The 27,973-nt window shown below is 36.1% G+C and overlaps 1 protein-coding gene and 1 long non-coding RNA gene across 2 annotated transcripts in view; one reads left to right on the top strand and one right to left on the bottom strand.

Moving 5' to 3' along the window:
* Window positions 1–27,973, bottom strand: part of UTP20 (UTP20 small subunit processome component) — a 95,575-nt gene that overhangs the window by 27,340 nt on the left and 40,262 nt on the right. Inside the window, exons 26-38 of the mRNA XM_077846044.1 lie at window positions 21,340–21,506; window positions 19,154–19,362; window positions 13,839–13,982; window positions 12,882–12,961; window positions 8,498–8,715; window positions 7,803–7,947; window positions 6,568–6,655; window positions 5,186–5,329; window positions 4,945–4,995; window positions 4,678–4,830; window positions 2,698–2,853; window positions 2,233–2,373; window positions 1,647–1,784 (exon numbers count right to left, since the gene is read on the bottom strand). Coding sequence (XP_077702170.1) covers window positions 1,647–1,784; window positions 2,233–2,373; window positions 2,698–2,853; window positions 4,678–4,830; window positions 4,945–4,995; window positions 5,186–5,329; window positions 6,568–6,655; window positions 7,803–7,947; window positions 8,498–8,715; window positions 12,882–12,961; window positions 13,839–13,982; window positions 19,154–19,362; window positions 21,340–21,506 — 1,834 coding nt within the window. The remainder of the gene's footprint in view (window positions 1–1,646; window positions 1,785–2,232; window positions 2,374–2,697; window positions 2,854–4,677; window positions 4,831–4,944; window positions 4,996–5,185; window positions 5,330–6,567; window positions 6,656–7,802; window positions 7,948–8,497; window positions 8,716–12,881; window positions 12,962–13,838; window positions 13,983–19,153; window positions 19,363–21,339; window positions 21,507–27,973) is intronic.
* LOC144282425 (uncharacterized) overlaps window positions 8,860–27,973 on the top strand; it is a 31,697-nt gene continuing 12,583 nt past the window's right edge. Inside the window, exon 1 of the long non-coding RNA XR_013350861.1 lies at window positions 8,860–9,660. This is a non-coding gene — a long non-coding RNA (uncharacterized LOC144282425). The remainder of the gene's footprint in view (window positions 9,661–27,973) is intronic.

The following is a 27,973-nucleotide window of genomic DNA, read 5'->3' as shown; positions in this document are numbered from 1 at the left end:
AAATTTAAAGGAAGTTTTCCTGTAAGAGTAAAATGATACAAGATTATGTCTGGATCTACCCAAAGGAATGAATGGAAAATTGTAAATAATTGGAAGAGACCAGAAATTATAAATATGTAAGCAGATATAAAAGATCTTTCCTTATTTTGAAAATCTCTTTAAAAGATAATTGACTGTTTAAAGCAAAAATACTAACAATGTATGGTATGGTTTAAAACTGATACAGAGGTAAAACCTACAAAAAAACAGCTCAATGATAACTAATAAGCCAAGAGAGATAAAATAAAATCATTTTAAAAAGCCAACTAATCCAAGGAAAAAAAAAAGAGACAAGCGGGAAATAATTAAAATCAACAATTTAAACCCAACCATATTAATAATATTAAATGTAAATGGCCGGGGATCCCTGGGTGGCTCAGCAGTTTAGTGCCTGCCTTTGGCCCAGGGCGCGATCCTGGAGTCCCGGGATCGAGTCCCACATCAGGCTCCCGGTGCATGGAGCCTGCTTCTCCCTCTGCCTGTGTCTCTGCCTCTCTCTCTCTATGTCTATCATAAATAAATAAATAAATCTTTAAATAAACAAACAAACAAATAAATAAATAAATGTAAATGGCCTAAGACCAATGAGAAGGCAGAGATTGTCAGATTTGATAAAACCAAGACCCAATTATACACTATATACTAGAAACCAACTGTAAATATAAAGTGATAAATGTTAAAAATAAAACACTAAAAGATACATCATGTTAACATCAATCAAAATAAATAGAATTTATGTTTTCCATCTACACCTTTTCCTATTTTGCTGCCATCAAAGTATAAGTTGGTTGTGCTTACTGACTTTAAACTGGAATTTAGGGGAGTACTTTTTATTTAGGTAATTCTTTAAAAATTTTTGAAACAAGAGGAAATCTAACTTTGCACAACACCATGTGATCAACACAGTGTAAATTCAAGTCACAAATCCTGATATCACCTCAAATACACTTAAATTTCTGGGTACTGCTTTTCATTAACCTAATCAATAAATATCTATCAAGGCCTTACAACATGCCAGGCAGTTTTTGGTACTATGTAGTAAAATAGTGAAGACAATCCTTAGTTCAAATACTGATTCTCATTCTGTACATCTTTGAGAAAGTTAAATATCTCACTTATTCCCAGTTTACTTTCCTATAAAAGAGTAACAAGAGTCCCCGCAGGGTTAAGCTGTGGTGAGGATGAAGTAGGATTATTCCTTTAACTGGTATAGTGCTAAAGAAAAGGTAGCTATTGTTTAATTCATTTCTTATGAGCCATTTGGAAAAATAATGATTGTTAATGCTGATTAATGGCATTTACCATAATTAAGTCTTATGATACAAAAATAAAAGTACGCTGTGTTGTAAGGTGATCATTTATTTCTAAGAGGGGAAATATTTTGTGGTTGGCCTTTCTGAGCTAATAATAGTTAAAATAAAAATTATAGCTATCATTTATAGAGCATTTACAATGTGCCAAGTACCATCCTGAGGGCTTCAGAAATATTTTAAATCTCTAATTATGGTGACAACATCAATATGGATGTTACCAACTCCATATGCATTTTGGAAAAGTGTGTCCTGGTATGGGTAGAGGTTTAATGGTTTCTAGATCTCATGTCCTACCTTGAGCATTTTCTCATCAAAAATTGGAGTCATGGCATAAGGCATGATGTAATTCTGAAGAGTTTTAGAAGATAGTACAACTTTGCCTTCCATTAGTTGTTTTGCCAATTTCTTCAAGGCTCTTGCTCTTCTGTGAATCTGTGAGTTAAATAAAGTAAGAATTAGTTACTGAACACACTTACCTACAACTAGCTCCATTTCAGCATGTTCCTTTTCCATGAAAAGATTAAAGGAATGAAATACAGGCCATGTGTTATGTAAGCCTGTAACACCTGTGCCTTGATTCGCTTCCAGAGATAGAATCCATGGCATTTGCTTAATGATAGATCCTAAAGTATTTATACATATATTAGAAAATGGCAGAGAAATATGACGCTATTGTTTTGGTTTGTAAACCAAAAAAGAAAACAGACCCCAAGAAAATGATCATTTCCTGCACTAATTTGACTGACAATCGAAGACCAAGGAATGAGAAGCTCAAAACTTTTTGGAAAATTGTATCTTTTTAAATCTTTTTAAATGAGCAGAACAGTTTGAAATTCTTATTTTATACACAGAAAAAAAACAACACAGAAGTGTCTTCTACCTGAATGTGTTTCATATTCTCAAAGAAGTCCATTTCTGGATCATGGCAATCAGTAAGCTGCACCAAGTCTTTAAATTCTGGTTGATACGGAAAGGTTTGAATTAAACAGGAAAGCACTGTGGTATAATCCTGTTGAATATTCTGTAAATGCCAAGTTGAGAAAAAAATTTTTTAAGAATTTGCTATCTAGGTAATACTAAGAAACACAGGAAAAAAGCTACTATAATTTTTTTTGTACATTTTTTTTTAAGTAAAACATTCCCACTGTAAACACAGAGGGGGTCACTCTCCTTCCTATTCCCACTCTCAAGAGTTTGAAAGTATTGATACAATGAAGTATTTTAATTAAACGTACTAACTCTGACTGCTTTTCAACAACAGCATAAGTAGGGAAAAATAAAAACGAAACTAAAACCCATAACAGAAGTACGTAAGAGACAAAGATACAACTGCAAACCCAAATACCTCTATCTGGTTCTTTAATCCTTTCCTTAACTTCTCCAGGAGTGAACGATGAATGATTTCTCTGTATTCTTTCTCTGTGACATTCAAGGCAGCTAGCTTTTTGATGATACTCATTAGGCACATGCTGGCATTATCACTTAAAGACATGTCTCCTAACTGGAAACAGGAAAAAAAACCCAAATTATTCTGTGTAATAACTATAATATGGCATATTACTTTCCAATGGAAGAGTTTACAAAATGTTGCCTCTCTTCTATGTAAACTCCCTCCTAAGAAATGTCCCCCAAGTACATCATACCTAAGGAAGAACCCGATGTAGGGCTAGGCAGGCATACCTCAGAGGTACTGTGAGTTCGGTTCCAGACCACCACAGCAAAGTGAAAATCACAATAAAGTGGGTGAAATGAATATTTTGGTTTCCCAGTGCATATAAAAGTTATGTTTACACTATACTGTAGTCTATTAAGTGTGCAATAGCATTATGTTTAAAAACACAAGGTACATACCTTAATTAAAAAATACTTATCATGATCTGTGATTTCAGTACGTAATAATCACTGATCACAGATCACCATGACAAATATAATAATAATGAAAAAGTTTGAAAGAACTTGAGAATTGCCAAAATATGACACAGAGATATAAAATAAGCAAATGCTGTTGGGAAAATGGCACTGATAAGACTTTTTCAAAGCAGGCTTGCCACAAACCTTCAATTTGTAAAAAACAAAAACAAAAAACCCCCAACAGTATCTGCAAAGTGTGATAAAATGAGGTATGCCTATAGTAAATAACTTTGAAAAATCATGCTTACTGAAAAATAAAACTCTGATTTGGAAAATATGATGAAGTAGACTTTTCAGTTTTATTTCTCAAAGCAAAAAGAACAAAAGCACTAAGCCAGTTTTCAATATTCAATATCACATGATCACTGAAAATAACAAAGTTGGCTGATATAATTCTGGTTAGTTGTGTTCCAGTTTCTGGTTTGAGCAAAGTAGGTAGTGAACGTGGAAAAAGTATTGCCAGCTCAGCCAACCAGGCAGTGATGTGGAATTCTCTGTGCTGGAATTTGACATGAAATATGAAGAATTAAAAAAAAAAAAAAAAAAAAAAAAAGAAATATGAAGAATTAGCCCCAGATGGGGAGATTACTTTTTCATATATTACATAATTATATAATATCAGAGAATAACTATAAAATGCCACCAAGAGATTACGGATACCCTTACATAGTTAACAATAAACCAAGGGTTTTATTTTCTCCAGTTTAGGTTTTAATTGAGTGACAAAAACATAGTACTTAATATCGTCCAAACCCTTTATATTTATCAATAAAAGAGGGCACATTGTCAAATAATATAGAAATGAAACTTCAAAAAACTGATATAATTGAAATACTATAAAACTCATCCTTTTAAAGTGTACAATTCAGTGCTTTTTTAGTATATTCACAAGGCTATGTAACCATCACTGCTATCTAACTTCAGAACATTTTCATCAGCCTCAAAACAAAACCCTGTACCAATCAGAGGTCTTCCCTCCCCAAGCAGCCCTTGGTAACTACTAACTTACTTTCTATCTCTATCAATTTCCCTATTTTTCTTTTTAAATTTCCTGATTTTACTACACAGCTTTCAGATTTTTCAAGGTGCTTCCACATGCATTATTTTATTCGAGATATTGGTCTTTTAAATCATGAGAATGTAAAATCAATCAATCAATCAATCATGAGAATGTTATTCTCATATGGTCTTCACCAAACAAAATAGCCTGCAACTAAAAGAAATTTTAGTTATACTATATGTTGGCAAATTGAAATTTTTTTTTTGTAAATTGAATTTAAATTAAAAAATATTTAAAAAATTTTACACAAGAACTCTTGTCTTGCTCAAAACACAAATTAAGAAATCAGGTCACATAGTTGTGTTATCAAAACAACGAGAAACAATTCATAAATTTTTTGCTATAAAAACCTACCTCCATATTATAGAAACAATTATGCATAACTGGAATTAGGTAGTTAACATCCACAGTTTGCATCTCTTTAATGTAAGAGGTGATCGTCTGGAATGCTGAGAAGCGAACATCAAAGTTGATATCATCAAGATGTCTTTGATCAAAGGCGTTAAGCTACAAGAAATGAAAACATTGAAATACAGAAAACAGATGAAGGTATATAAATCTTAAGCAAACAAAAATGATAATACTTTTGAAGCAAAAGAGAAATAAGACTTTCTCTCTTACCTTGACAACATCAGTAATATATTTTAATCCATTCTCAAAATCAGAAAGTGTCTAAAAGGAATCAAAATAGTATATTATTACTGAATAAAATCTTAACTTTTCTGCCCCCCTCTCTTCAACTCCCTCTTTCCACTTAAATTTATATGAAACATCATATTGGCACCAAGAAAGCTGTTAATATGTGTTATATGTCAGATATCTTTTTTAAAAGGGGTTTGGGGTAAAAATGAGTATTACAGACCTGGAAAACTGTACAAAGCAACTGTCTTGACAACTTATTCTTAATAACCGAGAAGAGTTTTGCTAGAGGCTTGAGGAAGCTTGTAGGCTCCAGACAATGTTTTAACAGGTTTTGTACTGTCACCAAAATATCAACCTCTGTATCCTTAAGAAGAAATATTAAGAGAAATCACATTTCAGTAATTTAAAAAACTGGTCAACTTGACTTTGTTATATACCACAGACTCTCTGTCTCAAATAAATAAATAAATTCTTAAAAAGCGGGGGGATGGGGCCCTCGGTGGTTCAGTTGGTTGGGCATCTGCCTTTCGGCTCTGGTCATGATCTCAGGCTCCTGGGATCAAGCCCTGTGCATCAGGCTCCTTGCTCATTGGGGAGTCTGCTTCTCCCTCTGCCTCTGCCCCTTCCCACCCTTCATGGTCTTTCTCTCTTTCTGTCTCAAATAAATAAAATTTTTAAATATGTATTACTGCATAGAAAACAATCATGAATAAGAAGCACAAGTAGTAATTATAAAAGTTATTTCACAGGCCTTTAAAAGTTCTTAGCATCTTAACATAAAATCCACAATAATGTCCATTAAAAATTTCTTCCTTTAATTCTAATAGAAAATAGAATAAAACTGTCTACTGTCTAGTCCAAAGAAAAATCCACACTTCCGGTTGTCTATAGATTTGTGGTCTCCCTACTCCTGAATTACTGTGTGGTAAGAGATAGTGTAGCTACTAAAGCTTCATTAAATTTGAGCCACAGGAAGACTTTTTTACTCGAGATTGAACTAAGGTTTGAAAACCATCTTAGAAACTCAGCTACAAGTGATATTAATATAGTCTGACTTTTCATTCAGTTCTACAACTGTGATCCATATATACGATGCACCTCTTGGGATCCAGATTTTTTACCGATCAAAGTGAGAGAGGGAAAAGAATCGTGAAATGCATTGGAAGCTAAAGAAAGGATTGATGATGAATGCTTCCACCCTTTTGCTTGCCCCCATTCCTACTTCTGTTCCAATGTTTCTCCTCTGTTTTTAATTTTATATCTCTGTGTAAAGTCTTTTCACAAATACATCACAGAATCTAACCACCGAAGTTACTGCTCGCTGATTAATCTTAATAACAAAGTGCCACTTTAAAGACAAAGCCAGGGTGTCCCTGGGTGGCTTAGTGGTTTAGCGCCTGCCTTCGGCCCAGGGTGTGATCCGGCCCAGGGTGTGATCCGGGAGTCCCGGGATCGAGTCCCACGTCGGGCTCCCGGCATGGAGCCTGCTTCTCCCTCTGCCTATGTCTCTGCCTCTCTCTCTATGTCTATCATAAATAAATGAATAAATCTTTAAAAAAAAAAAAAAAAAAAAGACAAAGCCAATGTCCTGTGAATTTATACCTGAGCAATATTGCCACGCTGGAGGAAAGGAAGGAGAAGTGTAATGAGTAGAGAACTTTGTTCTTTGTCTCTCATGAACTTGCTGATCCTAGAGAAGGGGAAAAACTGATATGTAAGGAAGACATACAGGTTAAGAATACTTCTCTAAGAAATTAAACATTTTGTAGAAAAACATGTAACAGACACAGGCGGTTTTTATGTGTTCATGTAGGAACAGTTTAACACACTTACTCAGCAGTATCCACTTTCCAACTTCAGGTTCACGGCTACTAATCTATTTCTCTTATAATGTCTGATTTTATAGGTGGGTCAGAGTAAACATCGATGCTATAATTTGACGCTATTTCTTTTACAAAGAAAATGACATTAAATGCCACTTTTTTAAGGCTTTATGTGCAGTATTTCAATTTAACTCCCACAATACCCTTCAATGTAGGAATTATATTTAGCCCCATTTTGTCCAAAAAATCCTGAGACTTAGAGAAGCTGATGTCACATGGCTAAGAAGCAGTAGAGCAGGCCTTTCAAACGTTGGTCTTCCTGGTGTCTAATCTCTTAGCCTCTTTTCACTAGCATACAGCCTGCGATAAAATTTAATGAGTGTATTTTGTGTGGTTTCCCATTCTGAATAACTTAGAAATGCAATAGTATAAATAAAACATTTCAAAGAAGTTCTTGAAAGACTCTAATATATCATTTTTGTCATTGTTGGGGTAACAGAAATAAACTGTAACAATTTAGAGCTTGAAATAGAAACATTTTCTGCACTTTTGTTTACCAACCTTGCTACAGAAATCACAATTATATATTATTAGGTCTACTGCCAAAGAGTATCATTAAAAATCTTTGGAAGATCTCCACTCTTAAAAAACAAAACAACCACAACCTGCTCTTTTAAATGAATTATTTTTATCAATTAAACTTAAAAAAATATGAAAACCAAGTGATCTCATGTAATTCAAAATTCTAACTGAACAAAATACACAAATCTATTAGTCTACTTTAGAATTTTGAAGACTGTTCTTTTGTAATAAGATGAAGATGCCATAAAAGTTTTCTAATGAATATTCCAGGAGAGAAAGGAATTCTACATTAACTTAAAAAGGGAGGGCATTTAAAAATACTGAAAACCTTTTCAACTTGTTATTAAAATAATTGAAAAACTAGATAAAATTCAGCAAAAATTAAAACCACGGATAGTAATGTTATCTTTTAAGGACCAGTGTATCACTTACTTTGATAGAATGCCAAGTTCCTTACTGACTTGTGCCCTATTCTTTTTCTTTTTCACCTTTTCTGCACTTATTGTGGTTTTGCTGAGATACTGGAGAATTACAGGTACATGAGGCAGAATTAATCGTCCTCCCATCGTGATAGATTCTGAAAAAACAAAACAAAAAAAAACAAAAACAAAAAAACAACAGTGATGTTTTGATTTTAATTAACTATTCTCTTAAAAGATAATCACACACTATCTTCATAATGACAAAGCACTCAAATTTTTATAAATATTTAACAAATTTAAACTCCAAAGATTAAATTACTTATTTTCTTAGTCATAATAGATGTATTATTAGCTAAATTAAAAATTATGTAAGAGATCCCTGAGGTTTTATTTAAACCATTTTTGGTAGTAGTAAAAGAACTGTTAGGATAATATGACAGGAAGAATTCAGAGACACGGCAGTGGAAGTCCTTTAATAATTTCCTGATGGATAGTTGAGTGTTCTGGAGCATAAGTAATCTAAATTTCTACTACTGCAAAGAAAATTCAGTTTATATAAATTGGCATTAATTCCTATTATCAAAAGAAACTCTTTTGAAAATATAAGTAATTAAGAGAGTCAAATTGTGTGGACTTTTTCCTTTCTGAGGGCACAAACGCTACTTCAAAAACCTAGGACTCATTTGCTTTGTACAGCACACATACCATCTGCACTTTCTGTGTATACGCATCCAGTTACTGGCAAGCTCAAAAGTGTTTCTGTGGGTTCAAAATCTGGAAGGTTAAGAAGGTCATCGGCTATATCCATCACCATAGAGGCTGTGGCTTCAGAGAGATTCTTTGCTGAGAGAATTGCAAAAACGTTGGTTAGGATATCATACTCTGGGTACCCAGGTTTCTGTTTAGCCAGGAAAGGGAAGTATCTGCAAAGAAAAACATTGAAATTGTCATCTTATTTCTCAGTACATTTATTTCTGAAAACATATTCCATATGAATTTTCATATTGAGTTTATATATATATATATATATATATATATGAACACTAATAAGATTATTCAAAAGGGAAATTACTTTAAAATCTAAAATTGGATGGATAATTTTAGGCACCTCACGAACATTACAGTATTTAGGCACTTTATGTATATCTCTCATTTAATCGTCATAACATCTCTATAATGTGGTAACACTGTACCCACATTACAGATAAAAACCTGAGACTTGTCTAAAGCCACTGAGCTAGAAGTAGTAAAGCTGAGATGTGAGCCACAGTCTAACTCCAAAATCTAAGCCTTTTCTAAAAGAAATGTATTGAAGACAGGCTATTTTTTTTTTTTATTTATAAATAAGCCTTCTAGAACATGAATGTTCATACACTCACATAAAAACCAGTGCTTCAAACATGAGAATCAGGAGTACAGACCAAAGAAACATTTGCTGTATCAGGATATGCAACATTCAGAGATCAGGATCATTTTTTGGGAGAGGTGGGTGAATCCATCCCCAATTATCAAAGATGAAAGACTCACATAAATGATAGGAGCATCCTACCCAGAGGAAACACACACCAACAGGGTAAAGAGCACAAAGGCTTTCCACCAGTGGAAAACCAGCAATTGTTTTACGTTAAGGATGTAGTCCTCTTAACAATCAACAGGAAGGTAAAACCAAAAAGACTCAGAGTATGGCTTCACCAATTTATCACTGTTGGAAAAAGAGCTCAAGCACTTATAATATACTTAGTAGTAACAAACTGAGGAAAAATTCTAGGTGGTTGTATTCATACATCTTTGTCCAACAGGTATTACGCAGAGCGTGCGCAGGAACCAAGCAGGGTCCTTTACATGTTATCATCTCTATTATCAGTAAGGTAGGTACTGCTATTATTTCTATTCTACAGATGGTGAAACTGAGGCTCAGAGAGGCCAAATTTGTCAAACAACCTGCAGTGGTGCTAGGATTTGAAGCTAGGTTTGTGTGGCGTTGGAGACTGTTCTCTTAACAGTATGCAGTACACTGTCTTAACATTTTTTCAAGAACAAAAGGTGAGAGGACTGCTTTGATTGCTGCCAAGGTCCTAGCAAGAACCCATTTAAACTCAATGCAACTTCTAAGTGACCGTACTGTGTTTACTAAACAGCAGTATAACCAGATGCCAAGGTACACTAGACATGCTCCGTGTACGGCGCTGTCAGAAATTTCAGTCACTCTTTCAAAACGTAATGAATACCGGGCAGCCCAGGTGGCTCAGCGGTATAGCGCCGCCTTCAGCCCAGGGTGTGTGTGATCTTGGAGTCCTGGGATTGAGTCCCACATCAGGCTCCCTGCATGGAGCCTGCTTCTCCCTCTGCTTGTGTCTCTGCGCCTCTCTATGTGTCTCTCATGAATAAATAAAATCTTAAAAAAAAAAATGTAATGAATATTGACTAACCACGGATTAAGAGGGGCACAAAATCCCCTGTGGAGGGAGATGCGGTAATAAATATTGAACAGTCTCTGCCCTCAGGCAGCTTTAGGTAGGTCAGCTATTAAGAGATGAGTGTACTAATGGTGGCATGTGATCATAGGCCCTTCCAGGGGTGGAAAGCTCAGAGGAAGGAGAGATGGAGCCTCATGGAGGCCATGGCAGTCAGAACCAGAGCAGCTATTAGTGGCCAGGGACACTCCTGGTCTATGCTGGTTGTTCTGGCTTAATTATTTATAGCATCTCTTTTCGCCCTCAGGCATACAGTTGGGATTATATAATCACTCTAGTTAGGGAGCAAGTTTTTGTTGTCCTGAGTTCGCTTCACTTCTGAGACAATTTAACCTTAGTTATAAGCTTGAAGATACTGGCTATAGTTCAGCTCTACTTGCATCTGTCCAAATACAAGGTAAAATGCTCAACTTCTCTGTAGATGAAAACCTGCTTAAATGTCTGGCACTATGTAAACTGTAACCATCCTTCAAAATGGATTTTTTTTTTTAACTTAAGAATCACATTTCAATGAAGGGGTTCTGAAATATTCTTTCTTCAATTCTCCCACACACAACAATATATGCACATCAGCTGTTGGAGATTTCAAAGAAAGTCAATCCATCCAAAGATTTCTTTCACGTATGAAAACATTTTTTCACATACAGAAAAATTTTTAAAAAGTTCTGCAGCATACCTCCTCTATTGCTCTGTGACTTCTATTTTTCTCTGACCCATAATGAGAGAGAAACTGCAGAACATATGATGAGGTAGCATCCAGTGATGAAGGTCTGTACCCTAAGTAACAAACGATCCAACTAATATAAAAGGGAGTTACTACTGCCAAGTCTTCTTGGATGAAATGTCCTTCATGGGTCATTTGCATACAAATTATACAACTATAAAACATTCCTCAAGCATGCCTATGAAGTGCTGCTTATAAATGTCCAGTTACAAGACAAGATAGGAAACTACTTTCTCAAGTTGGGAAATAAGAGAGTCCTTACTACTAGTAAAAATATTTTAAACAGGTTTTCCTGAGGAAGATGATGTCAAGGTCTTTGGTTTGTTTCTGAGGACTATTTAATGACGTGGGGAAATGTTCATGATATAAAGGTACATAAAAAATAAAATCAAAAGCTGGTTATATAGTATGATACCAATTTTGTAAAAAGTGATGCCCAAGATATTAAAATGTTGGAATTTACTGAATCAACAGTAATTTTTTTTTTAATTCTACCTTTCATTCTTCAAGACAGATGAGGGCAAACTTAAGTCTGTTTCCATCACTGAGATAAACAACATATGTTTCTACACTCTTCAGGAAATGTGCATTAGGTCTGTGATACAAGCATCTCTGAACCATCTATGGAGGAAGGTCCTGTGAACAGCTCATAATGTCCTCAAAAGGATGTTGACTTATGACCACGAAAGCTCTCTATATATTTGGATGTAGTTTCATAAGAACAGGAGACATCTAGGAAATCTAAATGGCCTGTGAAAATTTTCTGATTTTAAGTGGTAACTGGGAAAAAGACATAGAATGCCAATTACAAATCAATTTTTATTTTTAAGCAAGGTTCCAAAAAATAGTAATATTTATATGCTGGCATAAATACAGGTATCCCTGGCTTTTCAAAAATTCATGTTATAACCACTTTGCTTTTATGAAAGAAGGTGGTAAGCTAAAACAGACTTCACCATTCGTTTTGCAGCAAGCCGTTACAGGGACAGCATGCACCTCTTGAGCAGTGACAGTGGCCCCTGTCAGGTTCCTTCCCTAGAAACTACACTCAGCGTGTCTGCATTCAGCCACCAGAGCTGTGAACTGTGTCTGGGAGCATCTGTGCTTTATCTCGATTTATTTTGTGCATCCCTTAGCAAGATGTGACCTAAGGTATTGGAAAAGCTTAAGAGAAGTAATTTTTTGGATCTAGGAACACTAAAACATTCTTCCATTTAAATTAGTAGTAATTACCTCTTTGTTTGATGCCATTTCAGCTTATGAAAGGTCTCATAGGAATGCTCTACTTTCAGAGAGCAATGGGAACCTGTATCTGCCATGTTTTACGTTCTGTTTTTCCCTTTTCTGGGCCAAATCAAACTACTGAAACAATTACTACACATTAGAAGAACATCCGTATCAATTCCAATACTTTTGATTTTTAATGAAACTGTAAAACTAGTAAAAATGTGTAAGTTTTGCTATAATATATACCCTACAATCTTTAACTTAAGTTGTAAAATGTTATTTTACCTATATTTTCTGTTTTTTAAAATTATAAATGAACACCCAAAAGATATATCATAAAAAGTACCTCTTCCCTGCTCTGGGGTACCCAAACCTCCACACTTAACATTAGTAGTTTCTCACGTATTCTTCTAGACATTTTCTACTTCATTTTATATTTATATGCATGCACAGGTATGTTTCTTGGATTACATTGTTTGGCAACTTGTATTTTTCTTTAAACTGCATATTTTGAAATTCAGCTGCCTTATTCTCTTTAACTGCATCTGTGGTATATCACCACAAATTACATTATTAGTAACCTTGACTCATTTTGGTCAAACCTAGTCCTTTAAAGTCCTTTAAAACACTGTCCTTTTCAAAGGTGGGAGAAAAACGGTCATACCTTGCATTTCTGCTCCAGATACTAATTAGTTTCAGCAGAGGAGTAGGAAAATACTGACTCTCAGATCCAAGCCTTCTGATCTAAGACAAAATTAAAAACAGAATACAAAATAAAAACATATACAGAATTGTTGGGAAAATACAACTGAAAAGCATGACCAGTATAGAAACCACACCAGAGGGGACGCCTGGGTGGCTCAGCAGTTGAGCGTCTACCTTCAGCTCAGGGCATGATCCCAGTCTGAGGATCGAGTCCCGCAATGGGCTCCCTGCGAGGACCCTGCTTCTCTCTCTGCTTGTGTCTCTGCCTCTCTCTCTAAATAAATAAATAAAATCTAAGGAAAGAAAGAAAAAAAAGAAACCACACCAGAGGATAAAGAGCCAAGGGGCAGAGATTAACATTTAAAGGAAAAAAAAAATAAAGGAATCCAAAATAATATCTACAGGGGAAAAACAGCAAAGATGAGCAAGAAGTGCTAGACATTTAAAAGGAAGGAGGTACTATAGGTTTCAACTGGTTAAAAATGACAGAGCTAAAGCAGCTAGAATTCCTAAAATCAAGTCTCCTCTAAACTCTTTTTAGCTATAGTTTCATCACAAAATGGTTACAAACAAGGAAATATGTAACAAGAATATCTGTATTTTATCTTCTCAAAATCCAGAGACACATCATTGAGGTGCTACAACAGTTACATTCCATTTGCTTAAGAGACACAACCATATTCAAATTGACCTTAAGTATAAATGTCATGGTATTACAGAAACCAGCTCTTGAGCTTTAGGTGACAGTGGAGGCAAGAAAACAGTTCTAAAACTTCCAGAAGCAAAGAAAGACTCGCCGTAAAAGAAAAGACCAGGACAGGCACTAGTGTCTGGGTGTGGACTGCCCTGGTTAAATAACACAATAATAAAGGAAGAAGCAGAAGGTATCCATGCAGAGTGTAGTAACAAAGCTCACCTGGGGCCAAACTGCGCCGTGAAAGACAGCATCAATTTCTTCTGTTTTGAATTGGTAAGACTCCCAATCCAAAAAGATGTCAGTTACCATTTTGATTCCAAGACGTCTTAAATTTTTCAGTGGGTTAATAAACCTGAGTTGTATCTGTAAAACAAAGATCTTCCCTTAAAAAAAAAAAAAGGTATTTCATTTTTTATCTTTGATTCCTTAAAGAGGCACTATTGCTCAGATGACTAAAAATCAAACTGGAAATCCTATTATTAAGTCCTGTGACTCTGGCTCTGAATCACATGGAAATTCCACTGAGCATTATAGTATTGCTGTTCTCATTGAACAAAATGGGAAAGGAGAGACTTAAAAAGATCAAATGGTGAGATGTGCTCCATTATCATGTTAAAGTGTCTGTGAGGAGGGGGGATCACAAGTCAAACAGCTGTCTTGTGTCCTACATTGTTATATTTCTTTCTTTTTTTTTTTAATTTTTATTTATTTATGATAGTCACAGAGAGAGAGAGAGGCGTAGAGACATAGGCAGAGGGAGAAGCAGGCTCCATGCACCGGGAACCTGATGTGGGATTCGATCCCGGGTCTCCAGGATCGCGCCCTGGGCCAAAGGCAGGCGCCAAACCGCTGCGCCACACAGGGATCCCCATTGTTGTGTTTCTTTATCCAACTAATTGTCTCAAATAAAATCCTGATTTCTTCCTATGAACAGAACATTCTAAATAAAACAAATTTTTTTTTTTTTAGTTTTTGACATCACAATGCTTTAGATTAGGGGGAAAAACGAAACCTTTATATCAAATGAAAGTCACTTTCTTTTTTGTTTTCATAACTTGTATTATTATTTTTTACTTTTTCTAAAGCTAGGAGTTTTCAATTATTCTAGTAATTTAGTCTAGGAGACTAGTTAAAAGAATTTATGGCCTTTCTATATATTAAATACTTCATACAGTATAAGAGAATGAGGTGCCTGAATCAAGGCATGGGAAGATCTCAAAATATATAATTTAAAGAAAAATATAATTTGAAAAAAATCAAAATTTGTCTGTTTAGAGGCACAAAGGCTGGATGGAGTGGGTGGGAGTCTGAATTAACAGCAAACCTCTTTCATAACATAACTACTTCTAGTGGCACCCCCCCTTCCCTATGAGTTACAAAATCATAAATATGTGGCCAGTTTGTTCAGGCTCTGAGTAGAATAATTTACTCAGGCCCCACCAATGACCCCAATGGCATGACAGCCATAGTTCTGACTTCAGCTTAAAATCTCACTGAAGGAAAATGTATTAAATTATGTGACAGACTAAAAATGACAAAGATACCCAATAGGAGAGGAATTATAAATTTGAATAAAGGAAAAGCTTCATGAAAGAGGTAGAATTTCTAGTGGATCTTAAAGGAATGTTGTAAAAACCAAATATATGGGGAAAGGTGCAACTTCTGATTGTTTTTCCATTTGATTAATATACTGTGGGCTCTGGATACATAAGTGGCAACTTATTTTTGCATGGGACTTAATTATCTACACCAAAATCTAAACACCACTCTGAAATTTATGAAGACAACACAATAATATAATGAACATCAAGTTTTATGGCCATAATATCATGAAAAAATTAATAGGGAAGTTATACTGTCAGGAAAACTGGATACTTTGATCAATGGAAGTATCTGAATCTAGGATAACACATTTTAAAGGCAAGTGAAAAGGAATAAAAATGTTATTAATATGCCATGCAAGGTCTCAGGTATCATCATATTTCATGTACCCATCAGGCTTCTACCATCTACTTTTGGCTAATTATCTCTTTATGCAAGTTACAAAGACAGGAGATAACAGGCAAGCCCCAGGGGATACAGCTGCAGATCACTGTGCTTTGCTTCATTTCTAGGGCAGGATTTTCATTATCAGCTCTGTCATGTTCACTGAAAGATAAAAATTATTACTGCTTTTGAAAAAAAACATGGTATCATGATCCCCTGGAACAAGTTTAAGAAACTAACCTTAGTAAAAATATGATATCAAGTCAGACACCCCCACTTTCTCCCTCTTCCCACTGCCCTGTGTAGGATCCACATCTGTTACTATGGTGCCAGCTGCCCAGTTTAATCAATAATTTTCAGTAAACTTGAGAAAAGCCCAGGAAGCAATTGTAGACTCTAGTTCCAGAGGAATAGTCCATATGCCTGAGTTATTCCATTGTTTAAATGTTCCAAAATAATGAAAGCAAAACCAAAACAACCCCTGTGATATACACTTCAGTGTCAGTCCATGACTTGGAGGAACTAAAAGATACAAAAAATGTAAATGTGTAACTTAGCTCAAACCCACCAACAAAGTTTAACTTACTTAAGCAGTATTATTATACAGTAATTCATTACGGTACCTCAAGGAATTCTTTGAACTTGTCCAATAATTTTTTTTTAAAGCTCCATACTGTCAAAAAGTTTAGCACCTCACTAACTAATGATCTATGAAATTGCATAAATGACTTTTTGAGTTACTGACTGTTGACTCAGGAGTAAAGCTGCATTACTGAGTAACTTCTTCTAAGTTAACCAACAAGTCAGAGAACTTACATGGTTTATAAAATCTCTAACCTTTCATGATTTAATATATCCATGTATAGATAAAGTCATTGTCACTCACTAGTTGGCACAAAATGAAAATTCTCAGAGTTCTTCCTGTGGCCATGAAGCTCTTAAATAACAGAGAGAAAGAATTTCCCAAAACTTCTTTTCAGTTTCCACTGTTGCCTGCCCCCCCGAGCCTCTTTCCCACAGAGTAATCAGAGTGAAATTTTAAAAACATCAGAGAGACCTTATCCTGGCCTCAAACCTTTTCAGGTTTTCCAGTACACTTTGGAGTCAATCCATGTGGAACCCATAAGCCCATGAGGCCCCACCTACCTCTCGACCTTATCTGATAGGCTTCTTCTCGCTCCTTGTGCTCTAGCTATCTTGCCCTCTGTTCTTAGAATGTGCCAAAGCGGTTCTACCTCCACAACTTGGCACCACTAGTCATTTTTCTCTGCTTGAAATGTTCTTCCCATAGCTGGGTAAATACATGAGTTCAAATACCACCTCCTCAGACACGACACTGACCATCCATTCCCAGTTTGGTCATTTCCTATCACATCCTCTCATTTTATTTTAAATTCTTCACATCCTCATGTCTCTCCTCAACATGCTCATGTTTTCCTTTACTTTTGTGAATCTATGGAGTATACTCCAAGTATACTACCTTTTTTAAGTTTTTGGCTAATTATATCATCTGTGCCACTGCTGGCTGATTTTTCTCCTCAGTATGAGGAAAATTTTCATCCTTCTTAGCATGCCTGGTAAAACTTGACTGGATGTCAGACATTGTGAATTTTGTTTTCATTTACATCATCTGAAAGCTTTTGAGTTTTGTTCTCAGATGCAATTAATTTGCTTGGGAAAAGTCTGATCTTTGTCAGCTCTGTAAGGTGTTGCCAGGGGAGCCTTTACTCCAGAGCTAATCTGGTTCCCCTACTGAGGCAATCCCCTGCCTAGGAATCTTCCTGGTGCCTTGGGTATTAGGAGGATTCTGCTCTAGCTGTTGAGAACATGAGCTGTTCCTAGCTTGTGTGAGTCAGAGGACTGTGGCTGCTCCTCTCTCATGGTTTCTCCATATCTCTTCAAGGTGGATCAACAGGGACTAGATTTGGCCTTCCCTCTCAAGCAACTAAAAACTAAAGGGAATACATGAGACAATGATTTTCAGCTACTAGACAGCAGGCAGCAAAGGACAGTCAGTCCTGAGATGGTAAACAGATGAGGTAGAGTCCTGTACGTCCCCCAGATTCCTGCGGGGAGTTTCAGGCATCAGTGTGAGAAGGAAGAGTCCAGGCACAGGTCAGTCAATGGATATAAACCTGTCTCATTCCCCACCTAGAATGATGTCTGGTAGATAGGAGGTGTGAAATAATATTTATTGAATAAATGGACAGGAATTTTTGTTTGCTTTCTTCACTATTCCATTTCCAGTGCTTAGAACAGTGCCTGTCACATAACAGGGGCTCAATTAATATTTGTTGGAGGAATGAATGAAAGAATAAAGAAAACAAAATGGTGTCTAACAAAACAGAAGATGTATTCTAAATCCCTGGAGCATGGTAATCAGAGATTATTTACCACTAAAGCAGATTTATAACCGTGTGTGGCCCAAAAAACAGCCTAAAATTTTGGCTGTCAATTTTCAGTTATCATGACCATATCTGAAAGGCAGTTGACCAGGCATATCCATAAATCAAATGAAAATATTTTATCCCAATTAAAACTATGCCTATTTATCATTAACTGAGAATTTACAGTAAAATCTGAGTCTAGATCTTCAAGTCCCACTAAGAAGCCTTTAGTCCATAAGGACATTAAATTTCCCTAAGCTCTCCAGAGAGTATACTTATGTCCACATACTTCTTCCAACAGAATATAAATATATTGCCTTTAATGCAATTCAGAAAATATTTACTGAGCACTAACTTGTGAGGCCTCTGGCAATTAGCTGGCTGCCAGGTCTTGCTGCTTCTCTTTCTTTATTCAAAACGTTGCACTTATACCAGGCAAGCATTTACTTTTAAAAGACCTCTGGGCAACTCTTATCTCAAAATAACAAGAATGATATTATTAACAGTATTTTGTTCATTCTCCAACCATTCTGGATAGAGCTGGAAGATATCCTATACCTCTAAGCTCTTGAAATTAAAATAAGAAATATCAGCTCAACTATCCCTGACTTTAGCTTCTGAGATGTGTACAGAACTAACTCACATCCTATTATTTGAATCTCTTTAAAATATACAAGTGATACACAGCTGACCCTTGAACAATGCAGGGGTCAGGGGCACTAATCCCCTACACTGTAAAAAAATCCATGCATAACTTTTTATTCCTCCAAAACTTAACTACTAATAGCTTACTGTTGCCTGGAAGCCTTACTAACACCATAAATGGTTAACACATACTTTGTATGTTATATGTACTACATACTGTACTCTTACTTTATAATAAAGTCAACTAGAGAAATGGTTATTAAGAAAATAATTAGGAAGAGAATGTATACTTATGGTACTGTGCTGTGTTTATTGGGGAAAAAATCCCATTTATAAGTGGACTCACAGTTTAAACCCATGTTGCTCAAGGGTCACCAATAATTTGCATTCTCCAACTACACATAAATATTTAGAACAGTGAAGACTGCGAGATATTCAGCTCCCAACCAATTTTCCAAGTGAAATGCAGACTCTTACTGGCCCAAGAAGAAAGCAACTGCAATGAATCTCTCTCACCTTTTCTCGTTGGTCGAGGACGTGTGATGCAGTTGCTGTCAAGCATAGCAGTATCTGCAAAATCTTTGGTAAATATGCACTGATCAGATGACTAATGTTCTTCAATACTATTTCAAGGCTATTTAGGATACCATGCTGACGACCTAAAGGCAGAACTTTAGACAAATCCAAGTCTTCTACTGCTTGAATGACAGCAGAATGGCATTCTCCTAGATAGCATGTAAAAGGAAATATTAGTTACTCTCTAATTACAGCTTCCTTTTAACTTCCCTCAATGATACAGTATTTTCTGTTCTAATGATTTATAGATGATAATATACTTTCCTAATGTATTTGCTCCTGATTCTCTTACCAAATATTCAATGAGCTAGGCATGTTGGGTTTTAGTATTAGCACTTAGTAGATGAGGAAACTGAGAATAAAGGAGAAACTTGTGCCAGAACTAAGTCTCTAAGCCCCATTCTCATCCTATTTAGATTACTTCCCCAAACCTGAGTTATCAATAGTCTTTTGTTCTACCTAGGGACTTCCTATACATTTTTCTCATTCTCAGCTTTCACTATGTTGACTTGAGCAGTTTCAGAGAAAATGTCCTGTCTGCTACATTAGAAGCTTCTCGAGTGCTGAGAATCAAATGTTTTCTCTTGCCGCCCCTGGTGAATGAATAAAACAATAGTCCTTTATAAACAGGTACCAAATTGATTCTATAATTTACTTAAAAGACTTGAATTGTTATTGCTTGAGCTTTACTTGAAACCAACCAGTATGGAATCATGAGCTTGCTAATTAATACACCTAAATAATCTAGCCAATAAAGAGTATCATTTATAGCTGCCCTCTTACAATGGAAGTTGTTTCACTGAGCAAAAAGCCTTTGTCTTCATCAGGGCCAACTTCCTTCACAGGGCAGTATTACACTGAACAAAAACATTTTAACAGCTGAACCCATTATCACAGAAAAAATACAAAACTTCATCCAACACATTAATGTACAAATACCTGTGTTTGCCCAAGGCAAAGCAATTTTGGGATAAGAGTAGAGATTCTGTAGTCAGAAAGATCTGCCTTTTTTTTTTTTTTTTTTTTTTTTTTTAAGATTTTATTTATTTATTCATGAGAGATACAGGGAGAGAGAGAGGCAGAGGCACAGGCAGAGGGAGAAGCAGGCTCCATGCAAGGAGCCCAACGCGGGACTCGATCCCTGGAGCCTCCAGGATCATACCCTGGGCTGAGGTGGTTCTAAACTGCAGAGCCACTGGGGCTGCCAGATTTGCCATTTTCTAGCTGAATAGTCATAAGCAAAATACTAAACTCTTTAAGGCTCAGTTTCCTCATTGGTAAAATGGGAACGGTCAGGTAATGATACCTCAGGAGGCTGTCTTAAGGATCAACGGAGTTGTACGCAAAAGGGCCCATTATAACATCTGGCATGAAGTAAGCACTCAATAAATGTGAGCTATTATTATTGTTAATTACTAACACTGCATACCAGAGAACAGACCACAGAGCTGTTGGTCTATGGCATTCTCCTAGATATGGAGAATCAGCTCACTGTACCTACTTATTACATCTACTTTGTTTAGATGGTGAGGTTGAGAGCATCAATTCTTACTTTTCTGCTTTCAAAAGTGAAAAGTGTACAGGAGGTATTCAACAAATCATTACTCCATAGATAAATGACTTTGTGAATGGATAAATATTAAGACAATTAAACATGCTCTAAGTTTCTAAGGAAAAATCTATTCATTATATTTGGGTAAGTAACATTTTTCAAATGCCTAAATGCACAACAACAATACATGTTCCTTTTCTTTCCTTTTTAGTTTTCTTTCTTTTTTTTTTTTTTTTTAAAGTAATCACTATAATCAGCATGGGCCTCAAACTTACAACCTCATGATCGAGTCACATGCTCCACCAACTGAGCCAACCAGGTGCCTTCCAAAATACACATTTTCTAATTAGGGGCTTATTGATCCATGGATGATGGTAATCTCCAGGATCAACTGTGAGCTCCATCTAATTTAATCAAAATTTAAAATGATTACACTTTAGCCAAAAGGCCGCCAATGAGATTGGGAAGAATAATCCTATTAGAAGATGTCCAAGAGCATGGGAAATCTACCCTGAGACATTCAAAGTCTACAGCAGACAACACACATTCAGAGTAGCAGGAAGTTGATAGCTACCATTCTTGAAGTGCTTCACAGGTTCAAACAGCAAGTCTAAGAACATCTGGATCTCCTCTGGTTGGGTCCCAGCGAGGAACCTCAGAACAATGGACATACGAGTGCCTGAAGCAGATTTCCCCTGAGTTTTACTGCCAGTCTTATTCTTCATTCGGCCATACAAAATTCTAAAAAGTCAAAGAACATTATTTTGTTTGCACATTAATCCTAAAACATAATGCTAGTCATTTTGTTTTCCTAAGAGGTTAGAATAGCAATTCAAAAGACTTAAAATATAAAACAAGGAAGGATGAAAATAGAAATTAGATATTGAACATACAAAATTTAGAAAAACAATGACAACAACAAAAACTATGGCTTAGGGAAACAGGAAGAAGAAAATAATAAAAATAAAGGCCAAAAGGTGGTTCTTTGTAGAAGGAAAAAAGTAGTAAAATAGGCAAGCCAAATGAAAATGAAAAAAAAAAGGAAAAAGAAAAAAGAAAAGAATATGTAGATTAAAAGGAAATAAGTGAATACAACTAAGTAAAATAAGGAAACTGGAAAGTCTTAAGTGGGTAATTTTCTGAAAAAGAAAAAAACAAAACAAAACAAATAAGGAAAAGGAACTTAAGAAGGAAACCTGAACAGAAGAGTAATCATGAGTAAACATGGAACTCAGATGAATTTTTTAAATTTTTAAGGAAAACTAATTCCCATACTATGAAGTTTCATAGCTAAGAGAAAGAAGGAACAGTCCTTTTCCATTTATGAAGGTGGTATAACTGTGATACTGAGATGAGATGATGAACGAAAATAAAATTATATACCATTCTTGCTTATAAACATAAAACCCATTTCTAAATACAAAATCCAGTGCTGCATTAAAACAATATTAAAGCCAAGTAAGGATTTACCCCAGGAATGCAAGAAACAATCACTAGCAAAGTCTAATGAGTTGATATAGATCAATGGCTCATTGGAAAAATTAATATTATCATTTTAATCCATGCTTAATAGACATTCTAATAAGATTCAACATCCATCCCTGATAAAATACTAAACCCCCTAGTCATAGGACTTACTTTCTTAGTACAAGTGTTAATTTATAACAAATGTTATTGCTTTAACATTCAAAATTTAAACACCGTGGTTTTTAAACTTTTCAATATTAGAACCCCTTTATACTCATCAGCATTTTTGAGGTCCCCAAAGGGCTTTTGTGTGAGTTTTATTTACTGATATTTATCTTGGTAGAAGTTATTTTTTAAAAATATTTTATTTATTTGAGAAAGAGAGCATAAGAGACAGTGTGTGTGAAGACATGTGTGAGCATGCACAAGCAGGAAGGAGGGGCAGAGGGAGAAGCAGGGAGTCTGACGTGGGACTGGATCTCAGGATCCAAGGATCATGACCCAAGCTGAAGGCAGACACTTAACCTACTAAGCCACCTAGGTGCCCTATCTTGGTAGAAATTAAAATGAGTTAATGTAAGTAACATTTTTAATGAAAAATTTTATCTTCCAAACCTTTCCCCACCAAAAATTAGTAAGTCTAAAGGCATACTTTAATTTTTCCTCCCCACCTTTTTTATTGTCTTATTAGAAAATAACTGGATTTTCCTGTTTCTGCATTTAATCAGCTGCATTATGTTATAGCTGCAGAAAAGCCAGCCGTAAGCAAATATGCAGTTGGAGAAGGGAAAAATATTTCATAAACTTTCAGATAATTCTGGATATTCCACTTTGATACTATACCAGACCTCAACAAGTGGTAGTTTCTTAAAGGCTAGTTGCAAGGCAGATTCCGGTCTTATTAATAAGCTTTGTGATCTCTGTTACATTAAAACCTATCTATCTTGCACTTTGAATTGATCTTTAGCTGTGAATGATTCTGTAGCACGCATTGGTTATTTGGAAAACATGCCAATCAATGGGTAACTAATATTCAGAAGTGCTTTATGCGCACTTCCCATTTTGTCATATAAATCAATACAAAGACAAGCACTCAAGGCTTAAGATTCACCAAGAACATGAAATGAAACTAGCGTTTGTTTTTTCTTCTTAAACACCAGCTGTGTGACAATGAAGACTGACTTGTATAGTTTGGAGCCACTGTCGTGATTAGTGCTAAGGCACTGGCAGTTTTACACTGTTGTTTTTGCGTTGTCAGCAAAAATGTTGGCAGAGTGGGAAAAGGTGTCTGAGTAGTACTTCTTTAAAATTTTTTTTAATTGGAGTTAAATTTGCCAACATATAGCATAACACCCAGTGCTCACTGCACCAAGCGCCCCCTCAGTGCCCACCACCCAGTCACCCCAACCCCCTGCCCACCTACTCTTCCACTACCCCTTGTTCATTTTCCAGAGTTAGGTGTCTCTCATGTTTTGTCACCCTCACTGATATTTTCATTCATTTTCTCTCCTTTCCCATTATTCCCTTACACTAATGTTTATATATTCCCCAAATGAATAAGACCATATAAAGTTCGTCCTTCTCCGATTGACTTATTTCACTCAGCATAATACCCTCCAGGTCCCTCCAAGTTGAAGCAAATGGTGGGTATTTGTCGTTTCTAATGGCTGAGTAATATTCCATTGTATACATAGACCACATCATCTTTATCCATTCATCTTTCAATGGACACCAAGGCTCCTTCCACAGTTTGGCTATTGTGGACATTGCTGCTAGAAACATCGGAGTGCACATGTCCTGGCATTTCACTGCATCTGTATCTTGGGGTAAATCCCCAGCAGTGCAATTGCTGGGTCATAGAGCAGATCTATTTTTAACTCTTTGAGGAACCTCCACACAGTTTTCCTGAGTGGCTGTACCAGTTCACATTCCCACCAACAGTGCAAGAGGGTTCCCCTGTCTCCACATCCTCTCCAACATTTGTTGTTTCCTGCCTTGTTAATTTTCCCCATTCTCACTGGGGTGAGGTGGTATCTCATTGTGGTTTTGATTTGTATTTCCCTGATGGCCAGTGATGCGGAGCATTTTCTCATGTGCTTGTTGGCCATGTCTATGTCTTCCTCTGTGAAATTAATGTTCGTGTCTTTTGCCCATTTCACGATTGGATTCTTTGTTTCTTGGCTGTTGAGTTTAATAAGTTCTTTACAGATCTTGGATACTAGCCCTTTATCTGATAGGTCATTTGCAAATATCTTCTCCCATTCTGTAGGTTGTCTTTGAGTTTTGTTGACTGTTTTGGTGTGCAAAAGCTTCTTATCTTGATGAAATCCCAATAATTCATTTTTGCCTTTGTTTCTCTTGCCTTCATGGATGTATCTTGCAAGAAGTTGGTGTGGCCAAGTTCAAAAAGGGTGTTGCCTGTGTTCTCCTCTAAGATTTTGATGGATTCCTGTATCACATTTAGATCTTTCATCCATTTTGAGTTTATCTTTGTGTATGGTGTCACATGACTGTCCAATTTTCCCAGCACCATTTATTGAAGAGACTGTCTTTTTCCAGTGGATAATCTTCCCTGTTTTGTTGAATATTACTTTATCATAAAGTTGAGGGTCCACTTCTGGATTCTCTATTCTGTTCCACTGATCTATGTCTGTTTTTGTGCCAGTACCAGACTGCCTTGATGATCACAGCTTTGTAGTACAACTTGAAATCCAGCATTGTGATGCCCCCGGCTCTGGTGTTCTTTTTTAATATTCCCCTGGCTAAAAAAATAAAAAATAAAAAGAATAAAAAAAAATAAAAATTAAAAAATCCCCTGGCTATTCAGGGTCTTTTCAGATTCCACAGAAATCTTAAGATGATTTGTTACACCTCTCTGAAGAAAGTCCATGGTATTTTGATAGGGATTGCATTAAATATGTACATTGCCCTGGGTAACATTGACATTTTCACAATATTAATTCTGCCAATCCATGAGCATGGAATATTTTTCTATCTCTTTGTGTCTTCCTCAATTTCTTTCAGAAGTGTTCTATAGTTTTTAGGGTATAGATCCTTTACCTCTTTGGTTAGGTTTATTCCTAGGTATCTTATGCTTTTGGGTGCAATTGTAAGTGGGATTGACTCCTTAATTTCTCTTTCTTCAGTCTCATTGTTCGTGTATAGAAATGCCATTGTAAAATCAATGCCCAATGATTTCTGGGCATTGATTTTGTATCCTGCCACACTGCCGAATTGCTGTATGAGTTCTAGCAATCTTGGGGTGGGGTCTTTTGGGTTTTCTATGTACAGTATCATGTCATCTGCGAAGAGGGAGAGTTTGACTTCTTCTTTGTCAATTTGAATGCCTTTTATTTCTTTTTGTTGCCTGATTGCTGAGGCTAGGACTTCCAGTACTATGCTGAATAGCAGTGGTGAGAGTGGACATCCCTGTTTTGTTCCTGGTCTTAGGGGAAAGGTTCCCAGTGTTTCCCCATTAGAATGAGATTTGCTGTGGGCCTTTCGTAGATGGCTTTTAAGATACTGAGAAATGTTCACTCTATCCCTACACTCTGAAGAGTTTTGATCAGGAATGGATGCAGTATTTTGTCAAATGCTTTCTCTGCATCTATTGAGAGGATCATATGGTTCTTGTTTTTTCTCTTGTTGATATGATCAATCACATTGATTGCTTAACGAGTGTTGAACCAGCCTTGCATCCTGGGGATAAATCCCACTTGGTCATGGTGAATAATCTTCTTAATGTATTATTGGATCCTATTGGCTAGTATCTTGTTGAGAACTTTTGCATCTGTGTTCATCAGGGATACTGGTCTATAATTCTCCTTTTTGGTGGGGTCTTTGTCTGGTTTTGGAATTAAGGTGATGCTGGCCTTATAGAACATGTTTGGAAGTGCTCCATCTCTTTCTATCTTTCCAAACAGCTTTAGTAGAATCGGTATGGTTTCTTCTTTAAACGTTTGATAGAATTCCCCTGGGAAGCCATCTGGCCCTGGACTTTTGTGTCTTGGGAGTTTTTTGATGACTGCTTCAATTTCCTCTTGGTTATTGGCCTGTTCAGGTTTTCTATTTCTTCCTGTTCCAGTTTTAGTAGTTTGTGGTTTTCCAGAAATGAGTCCATTTCTTCTAGATTGTCTAGAAGACAATTGGCATATAACTGCTCATAAGTTTTTAAAATCGTTTGTATTTCCTTGGTATTGGTGGTGATCTCTCCTTTCTCATTCATGATTTTATTAATTTGAGTCTTTTCTCTCTTCTTTTTAATAAGGCTGGCTAATGGTTTATGTATCTTATTAATTCTTTCAAACAACCAACTCCTGGTTTTGTTGATCTGTTCCACAGTTCTTCTGGTCTCTATTTCATTGAGTTCTGCTCGAATCATTATTAATTCTCCTCTTCTGCTGGGTGTAGGATCTATTTGCTGTTTTTTCTCCAGCTCCTTTAGGTGCAAGGTTAGCTTTTGTATTTGAGTTCTTTCCAGTTTTTGGATGGATGCTTGTACTGCAATGTATTTCCCCCTCAGAACGGCTTTTGTTGTATCCCAAAGACTTTGAATGGTTGTATCTTCATTCTCATTAGTGTCCATGAATCTTTTTAATTCTTCCCTAATTTCCTGGTTGACCCTTTCATCTTTGAGCAGGATGGTCCTTAACCTCCACATGTTTGAAATCCTTTCAAACTTCTTGTGATTTAGTTCTAGTTTCAAAGCATTATGGTCTGAAAATATGCAGGGGACGATCCCAATCTTTTGGTACCGGTTAAGACCCAATTTGTGACCCAGTATGTGGTCTCTTCTGGAGAAAGTTCCATGTGCACTTGAGGAAAATGTGTATTCAGTTGCATTTGGTGTAAAGTTCTGTAAATATCTGTGAAATCCATCTGGTCCAGTGTATCATTTCTTTGGACATGTTGTGCTTAGAAGATCTGTCGATTGTAGAAAGCACTATATTTAAGTCACCAAGTATAAGTGTTATTATCTAAGTATGTCTTAACTCTAGTTATTAATTGATTGATATACTTGGCAGCTCCCACATTCGGGGCATAAATATTCATGACTGTTAGGTCCTCTTGTTGGATAGATCCTTTAAGCATGATATAGTGTCCCTCTTCATCTCTTACTAGTCTTTGGGATAGACTTTAATTTATCTGATATGAGGATGGCTACCCCTGCTTTCTTTTGAGGACCATCTGAATGGTAAATGCTTCTCCAACCTTTTATTTTCAGGCTGTAGGTGTTCTTATATCTAAAATGAGCTCCCCCTTGGATGCTTTTTTCCATCTGTATTTTTTTTTTCCATCTTCCTACCTTGATAGAAGCACAAACTCTTCTCACTGTAGCATTCCAGCTGTTCTCTCTTTAAATCTTAGACCGAATTCGTAGGTTTTCAGGATGATTTGAAAGTTATCTAGGTAAGTTGGTGGGGACAGGTGACTTGGGGACCCCACTCTTCTGCCATCTTGCCCCGCCTCCCTGGGTAGTATTTTGAAAAAAGCTTTATTTAACCTTGTGGGCCCCTGAAAGCATCTCAGTGACAGCCCCCGCCAAGAAGGAGCAAAACAAATTTTAAGAAGGGCTGCAACAGAAACATTACTGTTAAATCCAGCAGCAAGACAAGGACAACCACAAACACTACCACCACAGTCAATTCTTAATTCTTCTATACTGTGTGGGTAATATGCAAATTAAAAAAAAAAAAAAAAACAGAAAAAAGAGGTTTTAAAAAAATCTTTATGATTAAAAA

The sequence above is a fragment of the Canis aureus genome, chromosome 13 (genome assembly GCF_053574225.1).
Source record: "Canis aureus isolate CA01 chromosome 13, VMU_Caureus_v.1.0, whole genome shotgun sequence".
NCBI classification, from domain to species: domain Eukaryota; kingdom Metazoa; phylum Chordata; class Mammalia; order Carnivora; family Canidae; genus Canis; species Canis aureus.
The sequence above is the reverse complement of the archived record's forward strand: the minus strand, read 5'-3'. Positions and strand labels throughout refer to the sequence as shown.